Below are 23,750 nucleotides of genomic sequence, written 5' to 3'. Positions count from 1 at the left end.
GCTGCCATGGCCCATGCAAGAGTGCAGTGGTCGTGGCTCACCTCTGGCAGAATTCCCTGTGGGTTTCATCCCTCTACCCAGCCCAGCCCCACAAATGACTTCTCAAGTTTTCCAGCTGGTTTGGCCCCACAGTCCAGCACCTGGCCTCCAGGGTTAGGCTAGGCTGTTTTTCCCACAGTAATGGCCCACCTGAAGGCAAACTCCTTCACCCTTTAGTTCTGCCAAACACAAATTTTCTCGAAAGGAATCACACCGGAAAACTAAGGGGAACTAAAAATAAGACTCTAGGAAGTGTAAAGACATCAAAGCAGAGATTATACATCCTATGTAGGTCTTGCCTTGGATTAGCCTGGTGGTGGGAGGGGAGACCCTGGGGTCTCCCCTCTCATACTCAGAACCCTGTGTTTTAGACTCCAACCCTTCTGTTGGCACATTCACCTCATGGACTTTGAGGTACACACCTCTTGGCCTCAGCTGGTGTCTGTACTTGGTCCCCCACAAAGCCCACCCTCAGAGGGATCTCTACGTCAGGACTGTGGCTGGTTCAAAATCCCAGACCTCTTCTGACCTGGTGTGTCCCTGCTTCCAGTCTAAGGGGAGCTGGGTTCTCAGCTCTCTTCTAGAAGGCACATGCCTGACATACCCCAAGCCCTTCTCGACTCGGAGGATTCCTTCTGCCAGCCTCGCCAAGACTCTCCCTGGGCCATCCCATCGGGAGTAGTTTTGAAGAACGCCAATCAGCACAAGCTTACGAATTTCAGAAACTTGACCTACAAGGGTGGCGACGGAAGCAGCAGTCACCCCCCAAAAGCAGGAGACACAGTTAGCTCTCGGCGCACTCCTCCCTTCCTCCCCTGCTTCTAAGAGCTGTGGTCACACCGCTGCCCTTGGTCCCATCCCCACAACACCCTGAAGAGGGGTTAGCAGTTTGGCACTTCACATTGAAAGGTTGCCAGCCCCTGCCTTCCAGAAAACACCCTCAGCCACCACATCCCATGGCGGCCTTGCCTCCCTCGTCCCCCCTATAGCCCCAGCACCCCTCCCCGTCCCTCCCCAGCCCCTCTCCTGTCCTAGCCCTTTAACTATCAGGAGAGCGGACCCGAAAGACATGAATGGTCCCGTTACTGAGAGACACAACCAGGTGCCTGCCGTCCACCATGGTGGTCACCCTAGGCTTTTCCAGGCCATGATAGGCCGTCAGGAAGTCGCCGAGCAGTGACCCCTTTGGATCCAGGATCACCACCTTGTTGACCTCGCGAAGGGTCAGGAAGATGTAGCCTTTCTTATCCACGGACACAGAGCCTGGCTGGCAGCCATGCAGGCCTGGCCCCCGGTACTCACCAATCACCTGACCCAGACCATCACAGACCACCACGCTGTTCTGCTGCCAGTCGGACCCCACAAAATTGCCCTGGGGGCTGGTGGTCAGGAACACCAGTGCCCGCAGGCCCCTGTTGGCCTTGCCCCCAGGGATGAACCGGGTGGCCAGGCTGCCTTCCATGTTGTACACTTCCACGTGGCCTGACACACTGACGGCCACACGGTCCCCACTCGGCATGGCAGCCACAGCGTGGCTGGCCTGGGAGAGGCTCAGGGCCCGGCGCCACTGCACCTCACCATCAGGGCTGATGAGGTAGAGCCTCGCGCCGGCCGAGAAGGCCACTGCTCCCTGCAGGGCAGCCACGCTACATGGGGAGCAGCCCTCGGGGACGGGCACTGCGCCCTTGTAGTCGCCATTGAGGGAGAAGCGCTTCAACGCCCTATTCTGCTCATCCGCCACCAGGATCTCCCGGGGGCCAAAGGGACAGAGCCCTGTGATGCGGGGAGACCGCTTGTCTCCTGGCATCCGCGTGGGGAAGCTGCAGGAGAAAATGGGCCTGGGGAGGAGGCCAGAGCCCTCCAGGTTCAGCCCAGGCACTGGGCTGGGCTCCCGGGAAACTGACTTGAGCCTGCCTTTGAACTTCCTCTTCTTGTTGGATCTGCCACCCCTCGGGGTCTGGGCTCCTTCATCTTCTAGGGGTGTCTGGGCTCTGCCCTCTTTTGGAGTCTGGGCTCCGTCTTCCTGGGGTGTCTTGGCTCTGTCCTCCTTTGGGGTCTGGGCTCCATCCTCCTGGGGTGTCTGGGCTCTGTTCTCCTTTGGGGTGCAAGCTCCAGCCCTACTCTGGGGCTGGATTCCACCGTGTCTCTCTGACTTGGCTCCGTCCTCTCTCTGGCTCGAAGTTTCATCACCTCCCTGGCTTCCAGCTCCTTCTTGCCCACCGTCCTTCTGGGGCTGTTCCTCAAAGGAGAGCCCTAGCAGGCGGCAGTTCTTGTCCAGGAGCCCAGGATGGAACTCCAGCTGGGGCAGCAGGCAGGGGGCTGGCCCTGGCATCCAGGGACAGCCCTGCAGCTGCCGGAGCCTCTGGGCAATCGCCCCTTCCAGAGAAAGTATCTCGGCCTCGCGACCCAAGCTGAGCACCCGACGGGCAAAGGCGGCCGCCGCCCTGGCCACCTGCTCCCGGCCCTCCAGCTCCTCCAGTCTCTCCCGAGCAGCCTCCTCAGCAGCCTCTACGTGGGCCCGTAGCTGCCCCAGCACCTCCTGCTTCTGGGCTAGTAGGGCCCGGAGGACCCCCTCGGCCACTTCCTCCACCTGCATTCCCACCCTAGCTGCCTGTTCCCGCAGCCGGGCCAAAGCTTCCTTTTCCGTCATCCGGGCGGCCTCAAGCTCCGCCAGGTTGCTGTCCACGCCTGCCAAAAGCTCCTCCAGGCCTGGCCTGCGGGCGCGCACAGCCTCGGCCAGGGGCAGGCAGGGATGGTCCAGGTGGGGGTCCAGGCGGCACTCGCGGCACAGCAGCTGGGAGCAGGGCTGGCACAGGAAGCGCAGGGCCTCTCCCGGGTGCTGAGGGCACTGGGCCGCCTGGCGCTCCCGGGCCTCCTCGTCGTACCAGCCTGCCCGGTAGCCCACCAGGTCCACCACCCGGTGGGTGTGGGTCTGCCGAGTGCAGCGGTGCCCGTCAGCGCAGGCCTGGCACAGGTCGTCCGCGCAGTCCAGGCACCGGGCAGTGGCCGGCCCCCCCGTGCCGGCCCCCCCCATCAGGGGACACAGCGCGCAGGCTGGCTTCCCCGCACGCAGGTCTCCGCCAGCCCGGGCCCTCACCAAATCCAGGAGCCCGTTGACAAAGAAGTTGGTCTTGAAGGCGGCCACGCCCGCCGGTGGCACAGGCACGGTCTCTCGGCACTCAGGGCATCGGAGGTGGCCTCCCTCGGCCAGCTGGGCCAGGCAGTCCTGGCAGTAGGTGTGCAGGCAGGGCAACGTTTTGGGTGCCCGAAGCTGCTCCAGGCATATTTTACAGGCCAGGAAGTCGCTGCTCAGGGCTTCCAGTAGGGAGGGTGAGGATCCCTGGGAAACCATGCTGCAAGGGAGAGGTCGGGGTCAGAGGGCAGAGGGTACCTCCACGTTGCCTCCAGCCTGCCAGCCTGGCTCTCCCCCCATCCCCAAGCCCCACCAGGGCTGAGGTCTCACCTGAATGGCCAGGAACGTCCTTCTGGTCTTCCAGGGCCTGTGGCCGCTTGCTCTTGAGCTAGGGAGCCGCCCCTCTCCGGGCATACATTCAGCAAATGCAAAAAAGTAAATGCTTCCTGCCTTGTACCTTGTGCCTAGTGCCCTGAGAAAGAACCAGACCAAGAAGCCCAGCCTTAGGGAGCTGTGTGATGATCAGCACCCCAGGGTTGACAGGCCTGTTGGGAAGTGTGGCGCTAGCCCTGTGTGAGTAGTCCTGAGGCCCTGTTGGGGACCGGTGCAGGGGTGGGGTGCAGGCAGAGAGGACATAGGAGAGGGTCCGGCTGCGCAGTCACCTCTACTTGTGGCAACTGGGGCAGGGTAAGGGGCCCCAACTCCTGTAGCCCCTCACACCTGTTTTCTAGACCCTGGGAACCACATCAGGGGTCAAGGGGCCCCACTTTCTGCCCAATTTCCCCTGGGAGGGTTCTGGAGCAGGTGGAAGTAAGGCTGTGGGGCGGTGGCGGCCTTGCGCTCCTTCTAGCTCTTAGACCTTGGGGTCACTGCAACCTGTGCCTCATCTCCTAGAGGCTTTTCTTTCTACCTGTCCTGCTGAAAGGGGCCTCAGCTTTCCTAGAAGCCTCTGAAGGGGAGTTGTGTGGACCCGTCTGTCACTCTCCCCCAGATCCCAGCACAGTGGACGAAATCCTCCAGGAAGAGACTGCGGGAGGGGGGTGTTCCCCCAAACTTCTGGAGCGTGGGGTCGGGGAGGACAGGCCAGAGAGTGGGAGGAGGCCTTTCCCAGGTAAGCCTCAGGCCTCTGGCCCCGGAGTGGGGCGAGGCGGGGTGCTCCCTCCCACCCTCTCCTCTCCTCCCGCCTTCCGGGTCCCTCCCCTCCCCCTTCCTCCCGCTCCCTTCCCCCCACGCCTTCCAGCTCTTCCGTCATCCGCCCTCCTTACCAGGTCTGAGCTGACCTTGGGCTCCGGGACGGGGCGTGGGGGGCCCGGGGCCTGGAAGCCGCTGGGGCCGGGTGCCTGAAAGAGAAACAAAACTGAAAGTAATGGTACTTCTGCAACTTCCGTCCCCAGCCCGGGACACCGACTCGCACGGCCTCAGGCCCCGCCTTCTTCCCTACCCCAGGCCGGACCTCTTCCTCGGGAGGGGGGGCCTCCACCCTTGGCCGGCGCGGCCCCTGGTGCAGGCCGCGGGGCTCGGCGGCGGGGCTCCCCAGGTCGCCCTGTGAGATCCAGCATCAGGATCCGCTCAGCCAGCTAAGTGTGTTTGTGGCACACGCAGAGGACCTGCCCGAGGACGCGTCCTCTGAGGGGAGAAATGAGAGCTCCTCCTCGGTCCAGAGCCATGTAACTAGAGCCCAGGCCTCGGGCCAGGCCTCCAGTGAGGCGGCACAGCTGCCAATCTAGTCGTAGGTGGGGCCCTGCATGCCTTAAACCTTTGCCGAGCCAGGGGAGAGGCAGAGGAACCAGATGAGTCCGCGAAGGCTTCCTGGAGGGGGCATCACTTGAGATGAGTTTGAAGGGCACAGAGGGGGTTGGGAGGAAGAACGCAGGGAAGAACATTTTGGGAATTGGGAACAGCAAATCGGTGGGCACAGAGGAATGAAATACCCCAACTCTCCCCAGTAGCTCCAAGTATTTCAGGATGGTTTATGGGAAGGGACGTGTGAGTGGCGGCAGATGATGTTACAGAGTGACGCGGAGGCCATATCATAGAGGGCCTTATGGTGTACATGAAGGAGTCTGAGTTTTATCCAAGAAGTCAAAAGAAATCATTGAAGGATATTTTTCCCCAATATCTTATGAAAAATTTGAAGCACAAAAAAGTTGAAGGAATTGCCACAAATACTCATATACCTGCCACTTAGATTCTACAGTTGAGATATGAAAGTTGATTTCTTGCGTATCTATTCCTGTATGCATCCCGTGGTCCACAGTGATGGGCTTTCAGCAGGATGCTGAACCAAGGAGTGCTCACTCTGGCTGCAGGGTCCAGGTAAAAAGTGGAGAGGTTGGAGCAGACCCAGTGGCCGTAGGACCACTAGCGGAGGGTGGAGGAGGATGGAATCCTTCAAGGAGCTATTGTTGACACCACAGCACTGATGATTCACCCTGGGGAGGGAGGTGAAGGAAGGAGGGCAGGCTTTGCAGGTCTGGAGGTGAGAAGGGAGAGCGAGGCTGGCGACATCCAGGCTTGTGACCGTTCCACACTCTTCCAGTGTATCTGTGCTTTTGGTGAAGTCACTCAACAGTGTCCAAAGCAAGAAGAGCAGGGCTGAGGGGCTCCTGGGTGGCTCAGTCGGTTGAGTGTCCGACTTCAGCTCAGGTCATGATCTCACGGTTTTTGAGTTCAAGCCCCGCTTCGGGCTCCGTGCTGACAGCTCAGAGCCTGGAGCCCACTTTGGATTCCGTGTCTCCCTCTCTCTCTGCCTCTCCCCCGCTTATGCTCTGTCTCTCTCTCTCTCTCAAAAATAAATAAACATTAAAAAAGTTTAAAAAGTTTAATTAAAAAAATTACTTTAAGAAGAAGGCTGTGATGACACTACGGGGACCAGACATTTCAGGGCAAGTGGGGGAGAGGCTGGGCGTGCAGGAGGTGAGAAGTAGTCGCCAGAGAGCCAAGAGTGGAAATCCAAGGGAGGAAAGATCCTAGGAGCCAGGCTAGGGAATGCTTCACTTCCAGAAGGTGGGGGTGATCAGTGCTGTTGAATGCTGCAGACCAGACAGTCCAGCCAAGTGAGGACAGAAGGACAGACTGATGCATGTGTGTCCACAAATGTATAGGCACACACCTGCACATGTGTCTGGCCTTCGTGTGTGTTTCTTTGTGCACATTCAGGAATGATTGGTCAATGTCTACTGCGGCAAGAGAGCCTGCCACGCACTATGGAAGACACAGAGATAGACAGGATATATTCCCGCCCAAGATGAGTTTTTGATTTAACAGGGGAGGTGAGAGTGTACATGTTGGAATATGAGACAGCAAGGCAAATGTCAAAATAATCATCACAGTGGCTTCTCTCATTGGGTATTTACCCTGAGCGTGGCATGGGGCATCGAAAACATAACCTGGTTTAATGCTCACTATAACCTGGTGACATAGGCACTGTTACTGCTCCATTTTACAGATGAGGACTCTGAGTTAAGAGACAATAACTCTGTCACCCAAGGTCACATAAAGTGCTATGCCGACACAAGAGAGGGAGAGTTTGACTTCTCCCGGAATGGTGGAGGTGGTGTGGGAATCAGGAAGGCTTCATGCAGGAGGCGGCCTTCAGTGGCTGTCCTACCCTGTCTTCCCAAACATTGAACAATTACTTAAAACACCTATGGGGTCCAGGAAGACGGTTTCTTTCCCCGAGAAGACTCCTAAGCTAAGGGATAACTCACCTACAGCCAAGTGATAAGGGTTACCACAAAGACACATATGGGGGCGGGGCATGTGGATTCTTACCAGATGCTGGGGGTCCCTTAAGATAACCCTAGGCAAGGAAGGCCTCTCACGGGTGGTTGGTCTTATAGGACTGAAGCACAGGTGGCTGGAGGGAAGTAGCAGGAGATGGGGGTGGACAGGCAGAACAAACTTAAAAATTACCTGCCGGGCCTCAAAGTAATGGGGAGCCATTTATGGGATTTTCATTAAGCAGGTTTGAACTTTGTTCTGTAGGTATTTGGGGAGTGTGAGCTGAGCACAGGTTTTAATCTTAATTTATACAAATAATAAGGATTATTTATTTTTAATGTTTATTTATTTTTGAGAGAGAGAGGGAGAGACAGAGTGCAAGTGGGTGGGGGAGGGGGCAGAGAGAGAGAGGGAGACAGAACTGAGCTGTTAGCACAGAGCCTGATCCAGGGCTTGAACCCACCAACTGTGAAATCATAACTTGAGCTGCAGTTGGACACTTAACCGACTGAGCCACCTCGGCACCCCAATCATTTAAAGTAAAGTTTAGGGGCACCTGGGTGGCTCGGTGGGTTAAGCGTCCAACTCTTGATTTTGGCTTGGGTCATGATCTTACAGTAAGATCGAGCCCCACATTGGGCTCTGTACTGATAGCACAGAGCCTGCTTGAGATTCTCTGTCTCCCCTTCTCTCTCAACCCCTCCCCTTTTTGCTTTGTCTCAAAATAAATAAACATGAAAATTTTTTAAAAAATAAAGTTTAGGGGCGCCTGGATGGCGCAGTCGGTTAAGCGTCCGACTTCAGCCAGGTCACGATCTCGCAGTCCGTGAGTTCGAGCCCCGCGTCAGGCTCTGGGCTGATGGCTCGGAGCCTGGAGCCTGTTTCCGATGCTGTGTCTCCCTCTCTCTCTGCCCCTCCCCCGTTCATGCTCTGTCTCTCTCTGTCCCAAAAAAAAAAAAAAAAAAAAAAAAAAAAAAAAAAAAAAGTTAAAAAAAAAAATAAAAAATAAAGTTTAAAACATTCCTATCATCATTGTAACAAAATAAAACATTCCTATCATTGTAACAAAATAACCTTTTCCTGTGTTTATTTCTTTTGGTCTCTGTTTTAGGAATATATGTTACATAGTTGTATTTATAGTGTGCTTATATTTTTGTTTACTTACGTAACTTAATATTGTGTTAGCATTTTCTGTGTTTCTTTTTTTATTTTTTTAAATTTTTATTTATTTATTTATTTAATATGAAATTTATTGTCACATTGGTTTCCATACAACACCCAGTGCTCATCCCAACAGGTGCCCTCCTCAATGCCCATCACCCACTTTCCCCTCCCTCCCACCCCCCATCAACCCTCAGTTTATTCCCAGTTTTTAAGAATCTCTTATGGTTTGGCTTGCTCCCTCTCTAACTTTTTTTTTCCTTCACCTCCCCCATGGTCTTCTGTTAAGTTTCTCAGGATCCACATAAGAGTGAAAACATATGGTATCTCTCTTTCTCTGTATGACTTACTTCACTTAGCATCACACTCTCCAGTTCCATCCACGTTGCTACAAAAGGCCATATTTCATTCTTTCTCATTGCCAAGTAGTATTCCATTGTATATATAAACCACAACTTCTTTATCCATTCATCAATTGATGGACATTTAGGCTCTTTCCATAATTTGGCTATTGTTGAAAGTGCTGCTATAAACATTGGGGTACAAGTGCCCCTGTGCATCAGCACTCCTGTATCCCTTGGGTAAATTCCTAGCAGTGCTACAACTGGGTCATAGGGTAGGTCTATTTTTTTAATTTTTTGAGGAACCTCCACACTGTTTTCCAGAGCAGTTGCACCAGTTTGCATTCCCACCAACAGTGCAAGAGGGTTCTCGTTTCTCCACATCCTCTCCAGCATCTGTAGTCTCCTGATTTGTTCATTTTAGCCACTCTGACTGGTGTGAGGTGGTATCTCAGTGTGGTTTTGATTTGTATTTCCCTGATGAGCAGTGACGTTGAACATCTTTTCATGTGCCTGTTGGCCATCTGGGTGTCTTCTTTAGAAAAGTGTCTATTCATGTCTCTTGCCCATTTCTTCACTGGATTATTTGTTTTTCGGGTGCGGAGTTTGGTGAGTTCTTTATATATTTTGGATACTAGCCCTTTGTCCAATATGTAATTTGCAAATATCTTTTCCCATTCTATTGGTTGCCTTTTAGTTTTGTTGATTGTTTCCTTTGCAGTGCAGAAGCTTTTTATCTTGATGAAGTCCCAATAGTTCATTTTTGCTTTTAATTCCCTTGCCTTTGGAGATGTGTCAAGTAAGAAATTGCTGAGGCTGAGGTCAGAGAGGTTTTTTCCTACTTTCTCCTCTAGGGTTTTAATGGTTTCCTGTCTCACATTCTGGTCCTTCATCCATTTTGAGTTTATTTTTGTCAATGGTGTAAGAAAGTGGTCTAGATTCATCCTTCTGCATGTTGCTGTCCAGTTCTCCCAGCACTATTTGTTAAAGAGACTGTCTTTTTTCCATTGGATACTCTTTCCTGCTTTGTCAAAGATTAGTTGGCCATACTTTTGTGGGTCCAATTCTGGAGTCTCTATTCTATTCCATTGGTCTATGTGTTTTTGTGCCAATACCATGCTGTCTTGATGATTACAGCTTTGTAGTAGAGGCTAAAGTCTGGGATCGTGATACCTCCTGCTGTGGTTTTCTTCTTCAATATTACTTTGGCTATTTGGGGTCTTTTGCGGTTCCATACAAATTTTAGGATTGCTTGTTCTAGCTTCAAGAAGAATGCTGGTGCAATTTTGATTGGGATTGCATTGAATGTGTAGATTGCTTTGGGTAGTATTGACATTTTAACAATATTTGTTCTTCCAGTCCATGAGCATGGACTATTTTTTCATTTCTTTGTATCTTCTTCAATTTCCTTCATAAACTTTCTATAGTTTTCAGCATATTGATCTTTTACATCTTTGGTTAGATTTATTCCTAGGTATTTTGTGTGTTTCTTTTTTTTAAATGTTTATTTATTTTTGAGAGAGAGACAGAGACAGAGTACAAGCGGGGGAGGGTCAGAGAGAGAGGGAGACACAGAATCTGAAGCAGGCTCCAGGCTCTGAGCTGTCAGCACAAAGCCCCACGCAGGGCTCGAACCCATGAATGTGAGATCATGACCTGAGCTGAAGTTAGGTGGTCAACTGACTGAGCTACCCAGGTGCCATTCTGTGTGTTTCTACACATTCTTCATAGCTATGATTGTTAATGGCTGCGTAAGTTGTATGCCGTAATTTACTTAACTATTTAGTAATATGCTGATAAGCCAGCTTCCCCCCTTACCAGTTTCCGTGATGTAAATAATAGTGTAAATATTCCCATCATGGCTGATTTCATGCTACCAATAATTTAACAACTGGCTGCAAAATTCCTAAAATTTAACAATGAGCTTTCAGGAGCCAGTCCTCCTGGGAAGCTTTTAGAATCTTCTCTTTGTCCCTAGTGTTCTGAATTTCACAGTGAGTGTTTCGTGCTGAGCATTTAGTGGGGTCTTTAAGTCTCAAGGCACGTTTCCCTTCAGGTCTGGGAAATTCTCCTGTGTTGTTGGTGATTCTCTCCCCTAAGATTTCCCCCTCTGGAATTTCCATCATTCAGATGCTGGATCTCCCGGATGGGTCCTCCAATTGTATCTTTTCTCCCATTTTCCATTTCTCTCTCTTTTGGGGAAATTTCTTCAACTTAAGCCTTCTAACTATTGTGTTTTTCAAATCTGCTGTCACTGTTTTAATTTGTGAACATCCTAATTTTTTTGTATCCTGTTTTTTCTGCACAGGTCCATCTGGTATCTTCTCCTATCTTTCTGAGGACAGGAATGTGTTGGGGTGTGCGTGTGTGTGTGTGTGTGTGTGTATTCTTACTTTGCGAGGTTTCTGTTTACCGCCCCCCCCCCAAGTTATTGTTTCTTCTTTCCTTTCCTCCCACACCTTCCCTTCCTCCCTCTCCCTGTGCCACCTCTCCCTCCCTCCCTTCCTTCCTCTTTTTTTCAGTGACTGTACTACTTATTATTTTATATTTTAAAGTTAGCACTCTGAGGTATAATTTACACACAGTAAAAATCACCTATTTAAGTGTATGGTTCGGTGAGTTTCGACAAATGTATATCATTAATAATTACCAATGCAATCATATAGTACAATATAACAATAAGGAAATTGACATCGGGGACAATACTATTAACTATAGACCTTATTCACTTCTCACCGTGTGTGTGTTGTATATAATTCTGTGCAGAATCAACATGCAGAACTGTCCCATCAACACAAAGAAACTCCCCCCATCCCTAACTCCCGCAGCTGGTGAGCTATTGTCCCCCTTCTCTGTAATTTTGCCATTTCAAGAACGTTACATAAATGAAATCACAAAGTATGAAACCTCTGGATTGGGACCACCCACCCAAGTTATTATGTACATGTTGGTAGTTCATTCCTTTTATTGCAGGGTAATGGTTCATTGTTTGGGTGTTCCACAGTTTATCCATTCTGATGTTGGAAGACATTCAGATGGTTTCCAGTTTGGATTATTACAAATACAGCTACTAAAACCATTTCTATACTGGTTTTGGTGTGAATCTAAATTTTCATGTTTCTGGGATAAATGCTTAGAAGTATGATTTCTCAGGGGCACCTGGGTGGCTCAGTCCGTTAAGCATCTGACTCTTGATTTCAGCTTAGGTCATAATCTCACGGTTTGTGAGATCAAGCCCCATGTCAGGCTCTGTATTGACAGCATGGAGCCTGCTTGGGATTCTCTCTGTCCCTCTCTCAGCCTCTCCCCCCACCCCGACTTAAAAATAAATAAACATTAAAAAAAAAAAGAAGTATTATTTCTCAGTTTTATGATAGGTGTATGTTTAATTTTACAAGAAGTGCCAAACTATTTTACAAGAGTGGTTGTACCATTTTACCTTCCCATCAGGAAAGTACACAAGATTCAGTTTCTCCACATCATCGCCAGCATTTAGTATTGTCCGATTTCTTTATTTTATTTCTAGTAGGTGTGATAGCATCATCATCACCGTCATCATCATCATCGTTTTTGCTTACAGTTCCCTCATGGCTAATGATGTTGACCATCTTTTCTCATGCTGATATACCATCTGTATATCTTCTGTGGTGAAATGTCTGTTCTTTTGCCAGTTTTTTAAGTGAATTTTTTAACTTATTGTTGAGTTTCAAGGGTTCTTTACATACTCTGGGCACAAGTCATCGGTCAGATTTGTGATTTACAAACATATTTGCCCGGTCTGTAGTAGCTTATATTTTCATCCTATTCACAATACTTTTTGCAGGAGAAAGTATTTAATTTTGATGAGTCCACTTTACCAATGGGTCATGCTTTGGCATGATTTTCTCTTATGTTTTCTTCTCGAAGTTTTAGAGCTAAAACATTTTACATTTCAGTCTTTAATCTGTTTTTAATTATTTTTTATTTTTTAAAAGTTTATTTATTTTGAGAGAGAGAGAGAGAGAGCAAGCAGGGGAGGGGCAGAGAGAGAGAGAGAGAGAGAGAGAATCCCAAGCAGACTCTGCACCATCAGCACAGAGCCTGATGCAGGGAACCGTGAGATTATGACCTGAGCTGAAACCTAGAATCAGACACTTAACTAACCGAGCCACCCAGGTGCCCCTAATTAATTTTTGTATGTGTTATGAGATAAGCATTCCTTGTTTGTTTGTATGGTTTTCTCACTGTTCCACCACTCTTTGTTGAAAAGCCATTCTTTCCCCTTTTAATTTTCTTGGAGCTTTTGTCAAAAATCAATTGACTATAAATATAAGTATTTATTCTGGACTTTCCATTCTATTCCATGTTCCACATGTTTATCCTTATGTCAATGCCATGCTATCCTGATTACCACAGCTTCATAGGAGGCTATGAAATCATGTAGAGTGAGTTCCCAAAATTTGTTCTGCTTTTCCAGAACTATTTTGGCAATTCTGGGTCTTTTGCATTTCCATATAAATTTTAGGATCAGCTTGCCAATTACTAAAAAAAAAAAAAAAAAAAAAAAAAGCTTTCTGGGATTTTGATAGGGATTCCATTGAGTCTATAGATAAATTTGGAAATAATTACCATCTTAATACTTTTGAGTCTCCTAATCCATGAACATGGTATATATCTCTCCATTTGTTTGTCCTTTAAATTGCTCAGTAGCTTTTCCAGTTTTCACTGTGCAGGTCTTGCACTTCTCTTGCTAAATTTGTTCTTAAGTATTTTATTCTTTCTGATGCTTTTGGGAGTGGAATTGTTTTTTTAAATCTTATTTTTGATTGTTTATTGCTAGTTTATGGAAATATTACTGGCTTTTATATTTTGATCTAGGATCATATGACCTTGCTAAACTCACTTATTAGTTATGATAGTTTTTTTCTTTTTATAAGTTTCTTAGGATTTTCTACATAAAAGGCCATGTCATTTATGACTAAAGACAATTTTATTTCTTCCTTAGATCCATTTCTGTTCTTTATTTTTTTCTTTTCTTTTCTTTCTTTCTTTCTTTCTCTCTCTCTTTTTCTTTCTTTCTTTTTTCTTTTTTTTTTTTTTAGAGAGAGAGTGCAAACAGGGAAGGGACAAAGAGAGAGGGAGAGAAAGAATCCCAAGCAGGCTCCACAGTGATAGCAGTGTGGGGCTTGAACCCATGAATCATGAGATCATGACCTGAGCCAAAACCAAGAGTCAGACACTTAACTGACTGAACCATACAGGCACCCCTGGATCCATTTCTTCAAAAGTAATATGTATACTTCGGGCATGGAGCCTGCTTGAGATTCTCTCTCCCACTGCCCCTCTCTCTCTCTTAAAAAAAAAATTAAGGCATACAGATTACTTTAAAAAAATTGTTTAAGCATTTATTTATTTATTTTAGAGAGACAGAGAGAGACAGAGCACAAGCAGGGGAAGGGCAGAGAGAGAGAGAGAGAGAGAGAGAGAGAGAGAGAGAGACAGAATCTGAAGCAGGCTCCAGGCTCTGAGCTGTCAGCACAAAGCCCCACACGGGGCTCAAACTCATGAACTGTGAGACCATGACCTGAGCCCAAGACAAATGCTCAACTGACTGAGCTGCTCAGTTGCCCCCAGATTACTTTTTTTTAAGTTTATTTATTTATTCTGAGAGAGAGAGAAAGCATATGTGAGTGGGGGAAGGGCAGAGAGGAGAGAGGGAGAGTGTACCAAGCAGTCTCTGTGCTGAGCGTGGTATGTATGCCTTTAATTTTTTTCTTTCCTTTTTGAACTAGATAGAATCTACAGAAAATGTTGAATAAGATTGGTAAAAGCAGACATTCTTGTCTTGCTCTTGGCTATGTGGGTGAGCAGTCAGTCTTTCATCATTAGGTGTGACATTAGCTGTGTATTTTTTGTTCCTAGTTTATTGAGAATTTTTGAAGGTTTTTTTAAAATCATAAATGAGAATTGGATTTTTCAAATTCTTTTTTTGCATCAGTTGAGATAATCATGCATTTTTCCTTTGTTCTATTAGTGTGATACATTACATTATTTTATTTTTAGACTTAAAGCAATGTTACATTCCTAGAATGAACTCCATTTAGTCATAGTGTATAATCCTGTTTCTATGTTACTGGATACAGTTTGAAAATGTTTTGTTTAAAATTTTTGTGTCTAGGGGCACCTGGCTGGCTCAGTCGGAAGAGCATGGGACTCCTGATCTTGGGGTTGTGAGTTCAAGTCCCACACTGGGTGTCGGGATTACTAAAAACAAATAAATAAAAACTAAAAAAAATTATGTCTATGTTCATGGGTTATATTGGCCTGTTATTTTATTGTCTTGTCATGTCTTTGTTTGGCTTTGATATTGGGATAATATGAAACTTATAAAATAAGTTGTCAAGTGTTCCCTTCTCCTCTGTTTCCTGAAAGAGTTTATATAGAATTAATATTGGAGCACCTGGGTGGCTGTCAGTTGGGCATCTGACTTCTGCTCAGGTCATGAACTCATGGTTCGTGAGTTCAAGCCCCGCGTCGGGCTCTGTGCTGACAGCTCAGATCCTGGAGCCTGCTTTGGATTCTGTGTTTCCCCCTCTCTCTGCCCCTCCCCCACTCATGCTCTGTCTTTCTCTTTCTTTCAAAAATAAATGAACATTAAAAAAATTTTTTTAAAGAATTACATTATTTCTTCCCTAAAAGTTTGATAAATTCATTGGTGAAGCCATCTAAGCCTGAACTTTTCTCTGTGGAAAAGTTTTTAAATTATTCATTCATTTTTTTTACAGTATTGGTCAATTCAGATTTTATTCCCCCCCCCTTTTTTTTTGAAGTTTATTTATTTATTTTGTGAGAGAGTATGAGCAGGGGAGGGGCAGAGAGAGAGGGAGAGAGAATCCCAAGCAGGATCTGTGCTGTCAGCACAGAGTCAGACTCAGGGCTCGATCCTGTGAACCGTGAGATCATGACCTGAGCCGAAATAAAGAGTTGGACGCTTATCCAACTGAGCCACTCAGGCACCCCCCCGCCCAGATTTTCTTAATAGAGTCAATTAGGTGGTGTTAATAGGAATTTGTCCATTTCATCTAAGTTGCTTAATTTGTTGACATAAAACTCTTTATAATAATCCCTATACTCCTTTTGATTATTTAGGATCTGTAGTAATTTCTCATCTTGACATTACTGATTTTGGTACTCTGTGTCTTCTGTCTTTTTTTCTTGGTCGGTCTTGCTGAAGATTTATCAATTTTGTTGATCTTTTCAAAGAAGCAATTCTATTGCTTTTCTATTTTCTATTCCATTTATTCCACTCTGATTTTTATTATTTATTTGCTTCTACTTAGTTTGGGTTTGATATGCTCTTCTTTTTTTAGCTTCTTGAGATGGAAACTTACATTATTGCTCTTATATCTGTCTTCTTTTTTAACATCAGCATTTAAAGCTGTACGTTTTCCTCTAAGCATTGCTTTAGCTGCTGTTAAGTGGTGTTCTAGTAAATGTTTAATGACTAGGTCTGGGGACTTTACAACATTTGCCAATTTGTGTGGTGTAAATACTCCCACCATGATTGATTTAAAGCTATCAGTGTGAGGCCACTGACACAAAGTTGGGGAGGGACACGCGCAATTGGGTCTCATGAGCCAGTATCAACTCGCTCTATTATACCACTTGCTGTTTCTTACCAATTTTGCTACTTGTGTTTGCCTTTTCATTCAGTTCTAGATATTTTCCAGTTCCCTTATGATATCTTCTTTGACCTGTGGGTTATTTAGAAATGCATTATTTAATTCCCAAATATTTGGGGATTCCCAGATTTCTTCCTTTTGTGGATTACTAATTTAATTCTGTTGTTGGAGAAAATGCTTTGTATGATTCTAATCCTTTTAAAATTACTGACTTGATTTATGGCCTGGTATATGGCTTATTTTGGACAATTGTTTCATGTGTGCTTGAAAAGAATGGATGCTCTGCCATTGTTGGGTGGAGTGTTGTGTATATATGTTAGATCAAATTAGCTGATAATACAGTTCAAGTGTTCTATGTTCTTTTTTTTAATTAAAAAAAATTTTTTAATGTTTATTTAGTTTTGAGAGACAGACAGAGAGACAGAGCGCAAGTGGGGAAGGGGCAGAGAGAGAGACACACACACAGAATCTGAAGCAGGGTCCAGGCTCCAAGTTGTCAGCACAGAGCCCGACACAGGGCTCGAACTCATGAACTGTGAGATCATGACCTGAGCTGAATTCAGACGCTTAACTGACCAAGCCACCCAGGCGCTCCTTTTTAAAAATTTTTTTAATGTTTATTTACTTTTGAGATAGAGAGAGACAGAGCATGAGCAGGGGAGGAGCAGAGAGAGAGACACACACACACAGAATCCAAAGCAGGCTCCAGGCTCTGAGCTATCAGCACAGAGCCTGACAAGGGGCCCACAAACTGTGAGATTGTGACTTGAGCCAAAGTGGACACTTAACCCACTGAACCACCCAGGCACCCCTAGTGTTCTATATTCTTATTTATTTTCTGCCTAGTTGTTTTATTAATTACTGACAGAATATTGAAATCTCCACCTTTAGTGGTTAAATTATCTAGTTCTTTATTCAGTTTTGCCAGTTTTGCTTTATGAATTTTGGGGCTCTGTTATTAGATGCCTATATATTTAGAATTTTTATATCTTCTTCCCATTATGAAATGTTATTTTCTGTCTTTATTTTTGCTTTAATTAAAATTTTTTAATAAGAAATTGATTTAAACAACAATATGCTTGACTTGAAGAGCAAACTACCTCGAATCCTTTAAAAGTAATTTATCACTGTGGTGTACAAACATGCACATGCGCACACACGCACACACACACACACACACACACACACAGAGGAATATTACTCAACTATAAAAAAGGAATGAAACCTTGCCATTTGCAACAACATAAATGGATCTAGAGGGTATAATTCTAAGTGAAATAAGTCAGTCAGAGATTACCATAGGATTTACCATAGAGAAATACCATAGGATTTCAGTCATTTGTGGAATTTAAGAAACAAAACAAATGAACAAAGAGATAAACAAAAAACCAGACTCTTAACTAGAGAGACAAAACTGGTGGTTACCAGAGGTGGGGTGGGTTGGGGGATGAGTGAAATAGGAGAAGGAGATTAAGAATACATTATCCTGATGAGTACTGAGTAATCTGTAGAATTGATGAATCACTATATTGTACACCTGAAACTAATGTAACACTATATGTTAATTATACTGGAATTTTAAAAATACAAAAGTAAACATATATATATATATATATATATATATATATATATATATATATATTTACTGAAAAAATTTAAAGAAAAACAATTTATCACTACTTAAAGACATTGCCATACATAGAAAAAAGTTATAAATTTGTCTTTGTTTTTACAATGACAAATGAAGACCATTGAAATTCTCCTAACAAGATATGCAGGAATACTTTTTAATATCTTATTTTTAAGTAATCTCTATACCCAATGCTGGGCTTGAACTCACAACCCCAAGATCAAGAGTCACATGCTCTCCTGACTGAGCCAGGTGCCCCCAAAAATGCAGGAATATTTTCGTTATTGTTTTTGTTAGACAGTAAGAGCTAATAACTTACTAGAATATAAAAATGGGAGTTAAAAGAGCATGTTCCTAATGGGAAAAGGGGGTATTCTCACAGAAACAATATTTTTCCCTAATTCATCTCTATGTAATGTTGATGAATATTCATCATTGCCATTTATTTAAAGAAAAAAAAGCAAGATGCTTGTGCATATACCCCAGTCACTTCATACACAATAAAGGAATGGAGAAGGAGCAAATGAAGGAATGGGGAAACCATTCAAGATGTAGTGTAGCCTAATTGCAGATTTTTAGTTGAGAACGTGTTCTTGGCCTGTGGAAACAGAATTTGGGCAAGTTTCCGTGTTAGTAAATACTTCCTGGTCACTATATGAATACACCAGTTGTACCCCCCCCCTTTTTTTTAAGTAGGCTTCATGCTCAGCATGAAGCCAAACATGGGTCTTGAACTCACAATCCTGAAACCAAGACCTGAGCTGAGATCAAGAGTTGGATGCTTAACCAACTGAGCCACCCAGGTGCCCCTGCTGTTGAACCCTTCTAATGAAATTTTCATTCCAGTTATTTTACTTTACAGACATAGAGTTTCCATCTAGTTCTTTAAAAAAAAAAAAAGTAGATTCTGTTTCCCTGCTGAGATTTTCTATTTTTTGAGTCACTCTCATCAGTGCAATCCCTTTAATTCTTTGCAAATATTCATAATAGCTGTTTTGAAGTATCTGTCTGCTAAATACCTTATCTGGCCCACTCAAAATCAGTTTCTGTTGACTACTCTTTTCTCCTGAGTATGGGCCACACTTTCCTATTTCTTTGTGCATCTTGGAGCATTCGATGCTGAGGGTTGTTGCTGATGCTGCTGTTGCTTAGCAACTTAACTAGACCTAAACTGGACTTGTTTCTCCAGTTGTGTGTCGTCATTGATATCTCTGTTTGGTTCTTCTGTTCTTATTTATTTTAGTCTGACTTTAGGATCTCCTGTCATCTGCATGTGCTCAAGTTCCTGGGCCCCTTAAGGCTTCCACCTTCTGCCAGATCACCAGAGTGTAGGCTGGGGAGCACACCTGGAATTCAGCTGTACTTAAGTCTCCCTTAGGTTTTATTTTCTTCTGGGCTGCCTCAGTTTCCAGGAGGAAACCAACATGCAGGCATCATGGGATCCTTAGCAATATTTACATTCCAGACCTTTATCATTAAAAAGAACCATTAGATTCTGAAGGTAGCTATGTGGCAAAATAGTTTAAAATGAAATTATTGTGTAGCATTCACTTAAAGGCAAAATTATAGTGCTAAACCCAGCCTGAGGTCCTGGTTATGGTGCTTCTGGTATCCAGCAGAGCAGACAATGTGGGTTTGATGTGCACCCTAAACCCATCAGACTGGATGTGTTAGTTTCCGCTGAGAAGCATGACTGGATACATACCTCCTGCTCCAAAGAAAGTTTCTACCTCCAGCTATCCAGGTGAGATGGGTGGTGGTGCCCAACTTCCTGCTCACCTTCTGGATACCAGAGCTGGTGAACTCAATCCTGATATTTTGGTTGGTGTGGAGCTGGAATTCAGTCGGTCTTATAGGAACCAAAGTTGCTCTGAATCACTCAAAAATCCATCCTGTCACTGGCCAGCCAGCTCACGTGGCCCAGTGCCAAAGACCCCATGATCCGACACCAAGTGAGAGGAAAATCTACACCAATAGCCCAGGTTGACAGTAGCTTCTTTTTACCTTTTACATCCCCCAACCTCTCTAACACTTTGTTCATTATTTTTCTAAGTTTCCAGCCTCACAGGGGTAAGGAAGGTCACTTCTTGAGAATCAGAACCTTAAAAATGTTAGGAATAGCCCTGAGATAAGATTTCATTGGACTTATAGGCACTGCAGGTGAAATTTCATGAAGGGAATTTCTTGGCCTGGTCAAGCATAGAAAAACAAATACTAGAGGCTTTTAAAATTCCAAGCTTTAATTCCTTTAGAAAATTCCCACATGGAAGATAATGGAAAATTTTTTTTAATGTTTATTTATTTTTGAGAGAGTCAGAGACAGAACACGACCGGGGGAGGGGCAGAAAGAGAGGGAGACACAGAATCGGCAGCAGGCTCCAGGCTCTGACCCATTAGCACAGAACCCAACACAGGGCTCTAACCCACAAACCGCCAGTTGTGCAAATTGATGACCTGAGCAGAAGTCGGGTGCTTAACCAACTGAGCCACCCAGGCGCCCCGGAAGATAAGTTTTTCATCTTAGTTTGAAAAATATTGTATACTTGAAGAGGTTTACATGTGTTGATGTACACCCTTTGCTGCACCTGTACAAATAATCAGGCCAAAATTAAATGAGGACTCTCGGACATTTGAAACCATTGATCACTCCCTTCTCAAAATGCTCTCCTTTATCGGCTGCCTGACCTCCTCCTTCCCTGATCACTAGGGGGTGTTCCAGGGTTTCTCTTCCTCTGCCGGCACCCTGGTCACCCGCGCCCCTGCACACCCCACACTCCGCAGCACATTCGGCTCTGAGCTGTCTTTGCCACCCAGACCCACCAGAGGGAGCTCTCTCTCCGCTGAAGCTGACTCTCTAGTCCTGGTCTTGGTGCGTTATGGAGGAGCCCACACAAACTACCTATCCTGGTTTCTGGGCTTTGGGGGATGCCTGTCCGCCCGCCTGGCGGGTCCTGCCAATCTTAAGAAGCCCTGTACCCTCTATTATGATACACTCGCCTCCATTCCACCGCCCTCTTATACTAGGAAATCTCCTGCAAAGATTCCCCTCCACAGGGCTTCAGGTGCAAAATATGAAAGAGTACCAAAATAAAAACCAAAACATTAATCAACGTAAATAATATTTTAATGCAATATTTTAAAAGCAAAATCAGTGCAAAAAATCCACAGTTAGCAAGATATCAAAATTTTAAGTAAGGGCTGAATCAGTATTACTGATTTTTCGTTTGGCTTCTAACTTCAATATGGTTCAGCCCTGCACGGCTAGGATTCACCCCTTACCACCTACTCAAGGACTTCTCTTCTGTATTTGCCTCTGTCCTGCAACATCACCTGTTCCACTCTCCCCTGGATTCTTCTTTAATATATTTCCTGTCTTAAAACAAAAGAAAAACAGTCCCCTGCTTGACTTCACATGCCCTTCATTCTCTGCTTTGTTTTTCTTTTCCTCTTGAACCCACTACAATCAGGCTTTTGTTCTCAACCCCCTCCCTCCCCACCCCAGGCTGTTCTGGCCAAGGTCACCAATGACCTGCACCTTATTGGTGCTCCTCTTGGCTGAGCATTTGACAAAGGAGATCCCCCACTCCCCAGATCTCTTTCCTGTTGGAGACTTAGTCTCCCAGCCCTCCTGTTTCTCTTCCTGCTTTCTGTCCCCACCTTCTCTGGATTCTCTATCTTTCTGACCCTAAACATCAGAGCACATTGAGACCTCCTATCTGTCCACACTCCTTCCAGAGGTGATCTCTCCCAGTTTTACAGTGCCAACTGATGTTATATCCGTGGTAGGAAGGCTATTTCCAAACCTCATCCCCAGACCAGAATTTTCCCCTCACTTCCAGACTCGTGCCTGACTGCCCCACTGGACATTTCCACGTGTAAGTCAAACAGATGTCCATTCTTTTTTTTTTTTTTTAATGTTTATTTAATTTTGAGAGAGAGAGGGAGAGTGCAAGCAGGGGAAGGGGAGAGAGAGGGAGACAGAGGATCTGAAGCAGGCTCTTCATTGACAGCACAGAGCCCAACCTGGGGCTTGAACTCACAAACTGTGAGATCATGACCTGAGCCACCCAGGTGCCCCCAGACTTCCACTCCTGATGTGAGCCCCCGATCCTAGCCTGCCCCCTCCACCCCAGGCATCTCCATCTCTGTAATAGAACTCCATCTTACAGTTGTTGAGGCCACACGCACCTTGCAATCATCCTTGATTCCTATTCCTTTCTTTTCTTTTCTTTTCTTTCCTTTTCTTTTGAATTGAGATACAATTGACATATAACATTGTACTGGTTTTAGGTGTTGTTAAAAAACAAAATTCAAGTGAATAACTTTCAAAAATCTTATGGGCTTTGTTCAATGATTTATGATTTGGCAGCACCCAATCTAGAAGGGAGCGCCTAGGAATTGTACAAAATGAAGGATTTTTATAGAGAGGAACAAGGAAGTTATGCTAGGGCAAGAAAGTAGGTTGGCTATTTCAAGGTTACTTTCCTTTAGGGAATGGTTGGGGTCGTCATGCAGGTGACCTCACAGGTGTTGATCAGGTGATTCCTGATTGACTGGTTTAAGATCCTATTTCTGGGAGAGCCAAAACCATAATTAAGTCTTGGTTTGGTGCCATGGGGCTAAGCATAAGTGACTCCATTTTGGGCCCATGTCTTATTTCTGACAATGCACAAGATAATGATTTGATACATGCATATGTTATAAAATGATTATCACAATAAGTTTAGTTAATGTCCATCAACTTACATAGCTATAATTTTTTTCCTGTGATGAGAACTTTTCAGATATACTCCCTTAGCCACTTTCAAATATACAGCACAGTATTGTTAACTATAGTCACCATCTTGGTTCTTCTTTTTCTGTTGCATTGTGTATCCGGTCCATTAGCAAACTTTGTCAGCTTTACCTTCAAAATGTACCCTGAATCCAACCTCTTCTCCTTACTTTTTTCCTGAATGACTGAAATACCTCCTTACTGGCCTCTGGCTTTCATTCTTGCCTCCCTTTGATATTTACAGAGATGTGCTTTATGGATTAGTGTGTCATAGGTTTTTATAAATGCCTCATGTGTGTTTGAGAAAAATGTATGTATGTATGTTCTTTAAATTTCTGGGACCAAAATTTTCTTTTATGTCCACCACAGCAAGCTTATAACTGTCTTATTCAACTCCTCTATATTTTTAATGTAATTTTTTTTCTGTCTGAGATCTTAATCACCAACACATGCTTTTGTAAATATCTCACAAGGCTAGGAATTTGTCCATTCCTTTTCATAATTCTGCCAGTTTGTGACTTATGTATTTTAAGGTATATTAAATCTATACACATTTAGAATTGTTATATTTTTGCAGTTAACTGACCATTTTTACCATTATGCTAATATCATATGCTAACATCAACCAAGCCTTTATATTATAATGTTTCCTGCCTTAAAGTCTTTTTGGCTTTCAAGATCTCAACCCCCTTTCATATCTTTCCCCTAAGGAAATATCTATCTTCAGCCTAATTCTGAAACGGAATATTTGAATAAACATTGCTAAACATGATCTAATAACAATTCATTATGTATATTAATGTATTTGAGAGTATCTTTATGCCCAAGAAACAGAAACTAGCCATACTTTGAGAGCACTCAAAGCATACTTTGAGAGGCATTCACAGACATTGGCCATGCACTAAATTACAAAGGAAACGTGATAAATTCCAACAATTCTGCACCCTAGAAACTGTGGTCTCTGATTATAGTGAATAACTTTAAAATCAACAGCAAAAGGCTAACAAACAAATCTTATTTGTCTGAGATATAATTTCAAAATTACTGCATAGTAGTGTTATCTTTCTAGGCCAATGAAGGGTAAAGGAAAGAAAGAAAAGAAGAAAGGGTTTTATGTTTAAAGTAAGAAGTCTTGATCTGGCATCTTTGATGGAAAGAATCCAATCAATGTCAGCTGCTTCTCTTCCTAATCATTTGATGCGGAGAGTCGCCAGCGTCCGCATAGGACCAGGACTCAGGTGGAACCTTCTTCGGCTGTAAGATGTGTACCCAGCATTTGAGTCCCTGA

At 44.9% G+C, this 23,750-nt stretch overlaps 1 protein-coding gene across 4 annotated transcripts; it reads right to left on the bottom strand.

The window, feature by feature from the left end:
- Positions 1-1,057: 1,057 nt before the first annotated feature.
- TRIM56 (tripartite motif containing 56) lies at positions 1,058-4,644 on the bottom strand. 4 transcript variants are annotated; one of them, XM_058710288.1, is made up of 4 exons: positions 4,626-4,644; positions 4,438-4,512; positions 3,503-3,644; positions 1,058-3,392 (listed from the first exon to the last, which is right to left on the bottom strand). In XM_058710288.1, exon 4 carries the CDS (start codon positions 3,389-3,391, stop codon positions 1,079-1,081), a length of 2,313 nt encoding a protein of 770 aa, XP_058566271.1. In that variant the 5' UTR covers position 3,392; positions 3,503-3,644; positions 4,438-4,512; positions 4,626-4,644; the 3' UTR covers positions 1,058-1,078. The 4 variants fall into 4 exon arrangements, with proteins under 4 accessions (XP_058566271.1, XP_058566270.1, XP_058566269.1 ...); XM_058710287.1 differs by having other exon boundaries at positions 4,614-4,632; XM_058710286.1 differs by lacking the exon at positions 4,626-4,644 and having other exon boundaries at positions 4,438-4,577.
- Between the last annotated feature and the right edge of the window lie 19,106 nt (positions 4,645-23,750).

The sequence above is a fragment of the Neofelis nebulosa genome, chromosome 18, assembly GCF_028018385.1.
Source record: "Neofelis nebulosa isolate mNeoNeb1 chromosome 18, mNeoNeb1.pri, whole genome shotgun sequence".
In the NCBI taxonomy this organism is placed as follows: domain Eukaryota; kingdom Metazoa; phylum Chordata; class Mammalia; order Carnivora; family Felidae; genus Neofelis; species Neofelis nebulosa.
This window is presented reverse-complemented; position numbering and strand designations above follow the sequence as displayed.

What these genes read in the sequence shown, in the direction of transcription:
- TRIM56 (XM_058710288.1), bottom strand. Translation starts at nt 3,391, where the DNA reads ATGGTTTCCCAGGGATCCTCACCCTCCCTACTGGAAGCCCTGAGCAGC.